This window comes from Aotus nancymaae, unplaced genomic scaffold (genome assembly GCF_030222135.1).
Source record: "Aotus nancymaae isolate 86718 unplaced genomic scaffold, 86718_ANA_hifiasm-v0.15.2.pri h1tg000030l, whole genome shotgun sequence".
Taxonomy (NCBI): domain Eukaryota; kingdom Metazoa; phylum Chordata; class Mammalia; order Primates; family Aotidae; genus Aotus; species Aotus nancymaae.
The window spans coordinates 22,883,021-22,895,522 of NW_026988443.1; the positions used below are offsets into that span (position 1 = coordinate 22,883,021).

A 12,502-nucleotide genomic window follows, 5' to 3' on the forward strand; every position below is an offset into this window, starting at 1 on the left:
TTAGATTTTTCAGTAACAAAAGTTACAAAGTAGTTTTAATAAAGCTACAGGTACCATTTTGCACCAGATTTTATTTTAAACCAAACATTTATTAAATTTTCATATAAATGTTAAATTATCTTTAAGGAACTGGGCATGGTGGCACATGCCTGTAGTTCCATCTACTCAGGAGGCTGAGGCAGGAGGATCACTTGAGCTCAGAAATTCTGGGTTACAGTGAGCTCTGATTGTGCCACTTCACTCCTCAGCCTGGGGAACAGAGTGAGATCTTGTTTCTAAATAATAATAATATAATAATAATAATTTAAGATGTCTTAAAAGTAGAGATCCCCCAGCAACTCTACTCCTAGGTGTATACTTGAAAGAGTTAGAAATACATGTCCATACATAAACTTTAGAGATAGATATTTATAGCAACTTTATTTACAATTGCCAAAAAATGGAAACAACCTAAAAATGCTCACCAAATGGTGAATGGATAAACAAAATGTGATATATCCATACACTGGAATATTATTTGGTCATAAAAATTAATGAAGGCTGGGCGCAGTGGCTCACGCCTGTAATCCCAGCTCTTTGGAAGGCTGAGGCGGGTGGATCACCTGAGGTCTGGAGTTCGAGACCAGCCTGACCAACATGGAGAAACCCCGTCTCTAGTAAAAAATACAAAATTAGCCTGGCATGGTGGCGGATGCTTGTAATCCCAGCTACTCAGGAGGCTGAAACAGGAGAATCGCTTGAACCTAGGAAGCGGAGGTTTCGGTGAGCCGAGATGGTGTCATTGCACTCCAGCCTGGGCAACAAGAGCGAAACTCCGTCTCCAAAAAAAAAAAAAAAACCAAAAAACATTAATGAAGTACTCCTACATGCTACACATGGATAAACCCTGAAAATAGGCCAAGTGAAGGAAGCCAGCACAAAAGGACACATAGTATATGATTCCATTTACATAAAATGTACAGTATAAGCAATCCAGAGACAAAAAGTAGATTAGTGGTTGGTTGGAGGAGGGTGTCAATGGTGAGTGACTGTTGATGGGAGCTGGGTTTCCTTTTGGGGTGATGGAAATGTTCTGGAATTAGATTGTGGTAATGGTTGTACTACTCTGTGAATATCCCCAAAACCTCTGAGTTTTATACTTTAAAAGGATGGATTTTATAGTATGTGAATTATACCAAAATTATTTTTAAAGTAGAAGAATTCAGTGTTTGTGAGGGTGTTTGATTTTATCCCTTGTGCATATTTAAAACAGTTTTCCATCAATTATTTCCTCTCAGTTTTAAAAACATTTAAAACTTATGAAATATATATATATATTTTTAGAGAGTCTTGCTCTGTTGCCTTGGCTGGAGTGCAGTGGCACAATCTTGGCTCACTGCAACATCTACCTCCCAGGTTAAAGCGATTCTCCTGCCTCAACCTCCCAAGTAGTTGGTATCAGGCACGCGCCACCCCACCTGGCTAATTTTTGTATTTTTGGTAGAGATAGGGTTTCGCCATGTTGGCTAGGCTGGTGTTGAACTCCTGACCTCAAGTGATCTGCCCACCTCAGCCTCCCAAAGTGCTAGGATCTACATGCTGGCCATAAAACACTTTTTTTTTTTTTTTTGAGACAGTCTCTCGCTCTGTTGCCAGGCTGGAGTGCAGTGGCTAGATCTCAGCTCACTGCAACTCCGCCTCCGGATTCAGGTAATTCTCTGCCTCAGGCTCCCACCACCACGCCCCACTAATTTTTGTGTTTTTAGTAGAGACGGGATTTCATCAGGTTGACCAGGCTGGTCTTGAATTCCTGACCTCGTGATCCACCCGCCTCAACCTCCCAAAGTTCTGGGATTACAGATGTGAGCCACCAGCACCCACCAAAACACTTATTTTTATAAGAATAATATAATATAACAAATATACCTACTACCAAGTTTAAGAAATACATTTACCTTTGGAGGCCTCTGGGTCCCTCTTCCCAAATGGGACCCTCACTCGAATTAACCTTTGCTTTTCAACCATATAAAACTATTTGTAATTGCCAAAAAATGGAAACAACCTAAATATTCAATGTCTTTTTTTTTTCTGTTTTTGGACTTTGTATGATATTGCCTGTATTCTTTGAAAAATTGTATTTTCAGAGGTCTTAATGTTTTAAGACTGATCCGTGTAACTGAAGACCTTTTACTTTCACTACTATAAAATTTTTCATTGTACGAATGTACCACAATTTATTATCCTTTCTCTTACTGGATATTTGGATATTGTCCAGTTTTGGCATTGCTACATCTGGTAGACATAGGCAAGAATATTAAAATTCTTAAATTTTGTTAATCCAGTAGGAGTGAAATGGTACCTTGAACTTTAGATTTGAATTTCCCTGTTAGCTATTGAGGTTGTTGTTATGGACCATTCGTATTTCATTTGCTGTGCAGTAACTATTTGTGTCTTTGCCTGTTTTCTCCATTGGATCATTTAAAATTTTTTTAGTGACTTGTAGGAATTCTTTATATATTCCGGATATCAGAGTGAATTGGGGAAACTACCTCACCTTTTTTCATTCTTTAACAGTGTCTGCGTTGGGTACTTTCATGTTCCCTTGTGCATGTGACAGAGCTTACCTCCAGAACCTTCTGGAGAGGGGACTGTTTTTGTGGGGAGCCATTAACTTACTTGTGATGTATTTCTATTTGTGGTTATAGGACTAGTCAATATGTTTCTTCTTGAGTTTGATCATGTATATTTGTCTTTTATTTTTTTTTTTTTGAGACAGAGTTTTGCTTTTGTTGCCCAGGCTGGAGTGCAGTGGTGCAATCTTAGACAACCTCTGCCTCCCGGGTTCAAACAATTCCCCTGCCTCAGTCTTCCAAGTAGCATGGGATTACATGTGCCTGCCACTACGCCCGACTAATTTTTGTATTTTTTTTTTAGTAGAGACAGGGTTTCGCCATATTGGCCAGGCTGGTCTCAAACTCCTGATCTCCAGTGATCTACCCGCGTTGGCCTCCGAAAGAGCTTGGATTATAGGCGTGAGCCACTGCGCCTGGCTTGGTCATATATATTTTTCTAGGACTTTATTCCTTTCCCCTACATTTTCAAATTTATGGACATTAATGAGCTCACAGTATTCTGTTTTTGCATCTGGAGTTATATCCCCCCACTTTTTTTATTCCTGCTATTTATTTATGCCATTTCTGGATTTTTAACCAGTCTTTCCATAGTTCTTGGCTTTATCAAACCTTTCAGTGTACCTTTCTGTTTCACTGATTTCTGTATTTAACTTTTCATTTTCTTTGGTTTATTATGTTTTTTCTTTTTGTTTTTGAGACAAAGTCTTGCTCTGTCACCCAGGTTGGAGTGCAGTGGTGCAATCTTGGCTCACGGCAGCCTCTGCCTCCCGGGTTCTTGCAGTTCTCCTGCCTCAGCCTCCCAAGTAGCTGGGACTATAGGCACACACTGCCAGGCCAGGCTAATTTTTTTTGTGTTTTAGTAGAGATGGGGTTTCACCGTGTTGCCCAGGCTGGGCTCAAACTCCTGAGCTCAGGCAGTTCGCCTGCCTCGGCTTCCCAAAGTGTTGGGATTACAGGCGTGAGCCATCACGCCTATGTTTTTTCTTAATCAAAATTTTAATCTGTTTTCTCTATTTTATCTTTTTAAAGCTGAAGTCTTAAAGTCTATACAGTGCCTCCATCACCTCTCTTTTATGATTTCTCTTTTTCTACTGGATTCTCCTTCTTGGAGTTTAATTATGTTTATGTCTTCTCATCCTAAACATTCCCTTTCTCTTAACTCTGTCATCCTCTTTAGCTTTTGTTTCATTTCTCTACTGTTTAGCATCCACCCTCTCAAAAAAAGTAGTGTCATTTGCTTTAGTTTCCTTACCTGCTACTCTTTAATCTTTTGTCTTTCACTTCATTGAAGTCATAACTGCCTAAAAACTTTACAGCTAGCTACTTACTCTCCTTCTTAACACTTTTCCCCCTTTGCTTTGTGTAATCGTTCTTACCCGGTTCTCACACATCTTTATTACTGTTCGTCTTTTTATGCGAGTTTTTCTGGCTCTTAAATATAGATGTTTTCTAAGGTTTTATATTCATTTTTCTTCTCATCATCTTCCTCCTTTTTGAGAAATTTTATTAGCTCCCAAATACCTCTCTGCAGCAACATGTTTCTCTTAAACTTTAACCTGAACGTTAAAGTACCCACTGGATATTGGTTTATAAATGTTTCACTGATACTTAAAATACGAAAACAAATCTGACTTCACAAACTAGTTTATCTCTCTGAATTTCTTTTTTTTTTTTTTTGAGACGGAGTTTCGCTGCTGTTACCCAGGCTGGAGTGCAATGGCGCGATCTCGGCTCACCGCAACCTCCGCCTCCTGGGTTCAAGCAGTTCTCCTGCCTCAGCCTCCCGAGTAGCTGGGACTACAGCGCGCACCACCGTGCCCAGCTAATTTTTGTATTTTTAGTAGAGACGGGGTTTCACCTTGTTGACCAGGATGGTCTCAATCTCTTGACCTTGTGATCCACCCGCCTCAGCCTCCCAAAGTGCTGGGATTATAGGCCTGAGCCACCGCGCCCGGCCCTCTCTGAATTTCTTAACTTGATTAATAATACATCAGGGTTGGGTGCAGTGGCTCATACCTTTAATCCCAGCACTTTGGGAGGTTTAGGCAGGTGGATCATCTGAGGTCAGGAGTTCAAGACCAGCCTGGCCAACATGGTAAAACCCCGTCTGTACTAAAAATACAAAAACTTAGCTGGGTGTGGTGGCAGGTGCCTGTAATCCCAGCTATTCGGGAGGCTGAGGCAGAAGATTGCTTGAACCCAGGAGGCAGAGGTTTCAGTGAGCCGAGATCACACCACTGTACTCTAGCCTGGGAAACAAGAGTGAAACTCCATCTCAAAATAATAATAATAATATCAGCATCTTCTCTTTGAGCTGGAAACTATGTGGCTGTCTGTCTTCTTCTCCTTTAAAATTCATTTACCTTCAACCCTGACCCATACCCTATCTGTCTTCATAAAACATCAGTTCTGTTTCATAATTTATTAATACATCAATTATTTATGCAGCAGTGCTTTGTGATATAGACAGTAGTCTAGGCATTAGAGATGTAATGTTGAATACAACCTTCAGGTTGCCTGCTCTGATTGAGCTTATATTCTGGTAGGGAAGCACCTATAAACAAATAAATAAACAAGATTATTCCAGACAAAACTGCTATGAAGTAATAGAAACTGAATTGTGAACTGTTTATATCAAGTCATCAAGGAATGCCTTTCTGTAGATGTCACGTTTCAGGTGAATAAGGAGCATGAGGAAGAGATGGTGTCTCAGAGCTGTCCCTTCCTTTCCACTGTAAAAATTCATCTGTGCCTGAGTACAATTAATAGGTATTATTGAATTCGTTTATTTGACTCGGAGCTTCACATTTAAGAGCTTTTGATTGAAATCGAATCATGTTAAATGGTGGTAGTTACCAGCTTTAGAGGAGATTGCAGTTGTAAACATGTAACTCCCATTTTAAAAACACCTTCAATGATCCCCTTCATTTTCTAGGCTCCTTATTATGACATTCAGGCCATAATCTGCTGCCAGTCTTTCCAACCCTCTTTCTTACTGCTCCCTGCCTCGTACTTTATATAATATCATAGCTACTTATAGATCTCTTTATCTTAGGGGTTCTTGTCATCTTGCCTTTGCTCATGCTGTCTCTTCTGCCTATAATTACCCTTTCCCCACATTATGAGTTCTATCTCATGTTAAGTCTCAGTTCAAGAGCTCTTCCAGGAAGCCTTCCTTGTCTCACTACCCTCCCCAAGATTAGGTTAAAGACCCTGCTCCTGTGTTCTTGGTTTATCCAGAGTGCACCTTTATTAATTATTGTACCCACCACATTTTTTTATAATGAACTGTTTGCATTTGCCTTTCATCCATAGGCTGAAAGCAGGGTACCCGGTTTCAGTCATCTCAGTAACACAAAGTGTCTGGCACATAAGGATCCAGTACATGATTGCTAAACTGAGCTATAATTCTAAGTAGGTGTAGCACTTGTCTGTAGTATCTCTTGTGCACCAGAAGTAGCCATTGTCTAGTTGCTGGACTGGAAAATGATGGTTACAACCTGGAAAGTGTTTGATGAAATCTCTCTTGATAACTTTACAGACCAGACGAAGAAGTGATGCAAGCAGTGTGTGGCTTAGTCACTGGGTGAATGCCTGTGATACAAAAAGAATGCTTTGGAATAATTGTATATCAGTCAGAGAGTTTTAGTAGCAGACAAGGCTGTCTCCAAGTGAGTAGTTCACTTGGGATAAAGAGACAGAAAATGTGTTGGCCCCTTCAGGTGACAAAAATCTGGAAAGCTTAGGAAACATTTTTTAGGACCATCAATATCTAAAAAATATTTTGACAAGTCGAGTAATCCAACAAAATGAAATCTCCCTGCTGGGAGTAAGAAATGTTCCAAAGGGTTGGGAGAAAAAAAACAACTCAGCTGCATAAGTGCACAGTGTGGGAACATGGCAGTAGGAAATGTATAGACAGTTGGTCACATACTTAGTGTGAGGGTCAGCATATGGTGCTCCCAAGAAAGCTTCCCCCTGCACCCCAAGAAAGCTTTCATTAACAGACACAGTAATTCCATGTATGGTGGTGACAGCCTCAGTCATTCTGTACCATGCTTGGCCATTTCTCACATAGGCTGTTAAGTCCTGGGCCTGGTGAATTTGGAGGAGCATGTTTAAACAGAGACCATGAAGTCTAAAATATTGTGTAAGGGATGGGCGCAGAACTGGAGATGCTAGCCAGTGGGAGAGGAGACACAAGCAGACGTAACTGCTTTTGAACATCTGAAATATGATCTCACAGACAAGCAATCAAGCTTTTATTTTGTGACTGCAAGTAATAGTATTTAGACCAGTTGTTGGATATGTAAAGAGACATTTCATTTAGCATGAGGAGCTTTCTAGCAGCAATTATTATACAAGATGGAGTGAGTTACCTGGTGAGGAAGTGAGTTTCCTATCATTTTAGATACACAAGCAAAAGTTGGCCACCACTTGATGGGGGTGCTCTCAGAGGGCTTTTAAACATTACTTGGGTAGATGGTTAGAATGAACTCTGTGGGATCTGCTAACCTGGGCAGCTCAAGATCTTTCTCCTTATTTTTTCCTTGTTTGTACACATTTCACATTTTATTTTCATAATGGAAGTCAGTGAAAAAAAGATCCCCTTTGCTAATAAATTTGTGATACTACATGCGTTAGATTTTGTCTGTATGCTTTCTGATATAAATTGCTTTTAACTGTAAACTCTTTCTTTCAATAGATGGACGACCTCAGTGGGAGGTAGAAGGGAAAATAATCAGGGAAAAATGTCAAGGGGTAAGAAATTTACCTTAATTTTTAAGAAATACTTAAGACACCGAATAGAAAATTGAATAATGTTGCTTTATGGTATGGATGAGTCTTTTGTATACTGATTAATAAAAAAGTAAAATTAGCCTGGGCACAGGGGCTCATGCCTATAATCCCAGCACTTTGGGAGGCTGAGGCAGGAGGATTGTTTGAGCCCAGGAGTTCAAGACAAGCCTGAGCAATATAGTAAAACTCTGTCTCTACAAAAAATACAAAAAAAATTAGCCATGTGTAGTGACGTGTGCCTGTAGTCCCAGCTACTTGGAAGGCTGAGGTGGGAGGATCACCTGAGCCTGGGAGGTCAAGGCTGCAATGAGCCATGATCATACCACTACACTCCAGCCTGGGTGACAGACTGAGACCTTGTCTAAAAAAGTAAAATTTCTAGAGGTTTGGAAGTAAGATACTTACTTAGTATTAAATTAAATTAAAGTTTAGAAAAGATAACCAGTTAGTGTCTTTTTTCTCCTTACTGTGTATAGGGAAGGAGAAACTAGAAAGAAGATCATCAGAAGGTTCTTATTGAAATTATCATAATTTCTCTGAACTCAGGAATAAAAACAGATTCAATAAAGAACGTATGTATAGGCCTTCACAGAGAAATAAAAAAGAGAAAGAACATATGTACTGGAAAAAAGATAGTAGCAAGACAAGTCCTTAAAGAATTGTGTACTTAACACACTATTTTTTGCTCCTCAGCTACTTAGTTAAGACTTCTAGGATTCTACATTGAAAGCTTTGGACTTGCTTGGAATAGAGACAGAGTATTTTCTGGGATAGGGAATACCACTTTCTACAATGCTTTCCAAAGATCTAGAGCAATTAGGTTGAGAATTGCATTTGGTTTGGGGCTAACATTTTCACCTTGGTTTTGTAAAATTATTTTTGATATAGATACAAATTTTGTTTAATACCAGTTTAAAACATTTTGGGTTGTTTTGTTTGTTTAATTAATTAATTTTTTTTTTTTTTAGACAGTCTCGTTCCATCGCCGGGTGCCGGGCTGGAGTGCAGTGGTGCAATCTCGGCTCACTGCAACCTCCGCCTCCCGGATTCAAGCAATTCTTCTGCCTCAGCCTCCTGAATAGCAGGGACTACAGGCGTGCGCCACCACGCCCAGCTAATTTTTGTATTTTTAGTAGAGATGGGGTTTCACCATGTTGGTCAGGATGGTCTCGATCTCCTGACCTCGTGATCCGCCCACCTCAGCCTCCCAAAGTGCTGGGATTATAGGCGTGAGACACCGTGCCTGGCCTAATTTTTTTTTTTTTTTTTTTAATATAGAGACAGGGTTTCACCATGTTGGCCAGGATGGCCTCGATCTCCTGACCCGATGATCCACCCACCTTGGCCTCCCAAGGTGCTGGGATTATAGGCGTGAGCCACTGCGCCTGGCCATTTTTTTTTTTTTTAGATATAGCCTAGCTCTGTTGCTCAGGCTAGAGTTTAGTGATGCAGTTTTGGCTCACTGCAGCCTCTGCCTCCCGGGTTCAAGTGATTCTCCTGCCTCAGACTCCTGAGTAGCTGGGATTACAGGCGTGTGACCATGCCTGGCTAATTTTTGTATTTTTAGTTGGGATGGGGTTTCAACATGTTGGCCAGGCTGGTCTCAAACTCCTGACCTCAAGTGATCTGCCGGCCTCAGCCTCCCCCAAAGTGCTGGGATTACAGGTGTGAGCTACTGCACCTGGCTGTAGTTTAGAACATTTTGAATGTAAAATTTAAGATAAGAAATCTAAACTATAATGCAACTTGGGAATCATTAAACCTAATTAAAAACCAGAATGAATATACTGTTAAGATACATGGTAACATGTAATATTTGGTAGAGCAAAATATCTCTCTACATAGTATGTAAGACTTTTTACTTCTGCTACAGCCAGAAACCCAATTGGGTGAGTAAAAAGCAATTTCTCTTTTATTAATTAAAGGGCCTATCTCTTTCAAGACTGAAGTGTCCCTATAGTAAATCTCCAGATGACTTATATGACTAGCTGATGTGCATAATTATCTATTATGGGAGAGCCTTGTAGTTAAGACTTATGAGTTGTGATGTGTTTAGCAGGTGCATTTCATTTTTAGTTCTGAGTGTAACATAATCTTGCTTTCCATCCTTAGGCTCACATTGTCCTTGAAGTTCCTCCATATCATAACCCAGCAGTTACAGCTGCAGTGCAGGTGCACTTTTATCTTTGCAATGGCAAGAGGAAAAAAAGCCAGTCTCAACGTTTTACTTACACACCAGGTACGAGGAGTCGTGATGATTTACTATAGAGCTTCCTTTCATGATGAATAAAAAGCTATTCAATGAATCCTATATTAGAATGTTTAAGGTAGAGTGCGTATAAACAATGAAAACACCAACAGATGCCCAATCTAAAGTTTATGTTGACTTTACATATTAGATATGCTCTCAGTTGTTATTTTGTAATGATTTATTATGGGGAAATTAGAAGACAGACTGTAGGTTTAAAGTCTTTTTTTCAGAAGAATTTTTATCAATAATTCCCAGCATTACAGAAGGGCAGGTGTTTGTATGTGTGTGCTCCTGAGTCATGAACTCTCTTTGTACTCTTAGCACTGTAAAAAGGCAGTGTGCCCAGTTCATAGTGTCTTCATCTCACCCATTCCCAATCACATGAAGAAAACCCTTGTTAGATTTTCCTTTTTAAATTTTTAATATATTTTAAATATTTTTCTATTTTATTCTTGATCATTCAACTTGATTTTGTTAGATTTTCATTTGGCACATAGCAACTGCACCATACTGTGGGCTATAAGGGGTATAAACTTGATGCCAGAGTTCCTGATTTTGTAGATACAGCCTAACACAGGAGGCTTCCATGCCTCTTTTTGCAGCCATTCAAGTACTATAACTTTCCAGTTCTTGATTGTGACACATAAATATTAGGTGGTGTTTCATGCTGATAGTGACATACTTAGAGAACAAATATGTATAGAGGCCTTCTCTGTTCTAGGCACTGTGCTAGTCACCAGAGTATGTAATAATAAAAAATTGTAGTGTACCTGCCAAGCGCAGTGGCTCACACTTGTAATCCCAGCACTTTGGGAGGCCGAGGCAGGTGGATCGCGAGGTCAAGAGATCGAGACCATCCTGGCCAACATGATGAAACCCCGTCTCTACTAAAAATACAAAAAAATTAGCTGGGCGTGGTGGCGCATGCCTGTAGTCCCGGCTACTCAGGAGGCTGAGGCAGGAGAATTGCTTGAACCGGGAGGTGGAGGTTGCAGTGAGCGGAGGTTGCGGTCAGCCGAGGTTGCACCACTGTACTCCAGCCTGGCGCCTGGTGACGGAGTGAGACTCTGTCTCAAAAAAAAAAAAATTATAGTGTACCTGCTCTTTAAAATTTACTCTTGCAAAAGCTTTAAAATGGTTTATAGAAAATGAAAAGAATAGGCTGGGCACGGTGGCTCATGTCTGTAATCCCAGCACTTTGGGAGGCTGAGACAGGTGGATCACGAGATCAGGAGTTTGAGACCAGCCTGACCAACATGGTGAAACCTTATCTCTAAAAATACAAAAATTAGCCAAATGTGGTGCCGTACGCCTGTAATCCCAGCTACTCAGGAGGCAGAGGCAGGAGGATTGCTTGAACCCGGGAAGCAGAGGTTGCGGTGAGCCAAGAGTGTGCCATTACACTCCTACCTGGATGACAAAGTGAGACTCCATCTCAAAAAACAAAACAACAACAACAAAAAGCTATTTTTTGTATTTTTAGTAGAGATAGGTTATTGCTGTGTTGGCCACGCTGGTCTTGAACTCCTGACCTCAAGTGATCTGCTCACCTCAGCCTCACAATGTGCTGGGATTACAGTCATGAGCCACCACTTCCAGCCTTGTACCCTTTAAAGCCTGGCTTTATTCTTACTTACAGTCTCTAAAGGCCACTTATGTTCCAAAAGCTGAAAATCATGCCTGGCGCCAATTATTTTTAGAAATTAGCCTGGTGTGGTTGCATGTGCCTGTATCTCAGCTACTTCGGAGATTGGGGTGGTAAGATTGCTTGAGCCTGGGAAGTTGAGGCTACAGTGAGCCAGGATCATACCACTGTACTCCAGCCAGGGCACCAGAATATGACCCTGTCAAAAAAAAAAAAAAAAAAAAGACTCACTCTCTCTCTCTCTCTCTCTCACGATTATCTATCTATCTATCTATCTATCTATCTATCTGTCTGTCTGTCTGTCTGTCTGTCTGTCTGTCTGTCTGTCTGTCTATCTATCTATCTATCTGTCTATCTAGATATATGTGCTAGGCACAGTGGCTCATGCCTGTAATCCCAGCATTTTGGCAGGTCAAGGCGGGCAGATTACTTGAGGTCAGGAGTTCGAGACCAGCTTTGCCAATGTGGTGAAAACCCATCTCTACAAAAATACAAAAATTAGCTGGGCATGATGGCGCCCATCTGTAATCCCAGCTGCTCAGGAGGCTGAGGCAGGAGAATCACCTGAACCCAGGAAGCAGAGGTTGCAGTGAGCCAGGATCATACCATTGCACTCCAGCCTGTGTGACAGAATGAGACAATGTCTCAAAAAAAAAAAAAAAAGGCCAGATGCAGTGGCTCACACCTGTAATCACAGCACTTTGGGAGGCTGAAATGGGTGGATCATTTGAGGTTAGGAGTTCAAGACCAGCCTGGCCCACATGGTGAAACTCTGCCTCTACTAAAAATACAAAAATTAGCCAGACATGGTGGCACACGCCTGTAGTCTCAACTGCTCAGGAGGCTGAGGTAGGAGAATTGCTTGAACCCAGGAGGTGGAGGTTGCAGTGAGCCAAGATCGTGCCACTGCACATCAGCCTGGGCAACAGGGTGAGACTCCATCTGAAAAAAAAAAAAAAAAAAAGACCAGACCAGCTTGGCCAACATGATGAAACCCTGTCTCTACAAAAATACAAAATTTAGCCGAGTATGGTGGCGGGCACCAGTAGTCCCAGCTACTCGGGAGGCTGAGGCAGGAGTATTACTGGAACCTCGGAGGCGGAGGTTGCAGTGAGCTGAGATGGTGCCACTGCTCTCCAGCCTGGGTGACAGAGCAAGACTGTGTCTCAAAGAAGGAAAAAAGACACTAAATAC

The 12,502-nt window shown here is 41.1% G+C and overlaps 1 protein-coding gene across 8 annotated transcripts in view; it reads left to right on the top strand.

Annotated features, from left to right (window-relative positions):
- The window catches only part of NFATC3 (nuclear factor of activated T cells 3), a 150,047-nt gene that overhangs the window by 82,635 nt on the left and 54,910 nt on the right, over window positions 1–12,502 (top strand). For all 8 annotated transcript variants that reach the window (XM_012437341.2, XM_012437342.2, XM_012437343.2 and 5 more), the window contains exons 7-8: window positions 7,318–7,373; window positions 9,525–9,651. In XM_012437341.2, the coding sequence (XP_012292764.1) occupies window positions 7,318–7,373; window positions 9,525–9,651 (183 nt within the window). The remainder of the gene's footprint in view (window positions 1–7,317; window positions 7,374–9,524; window positions 9,652–12,502) is intronic.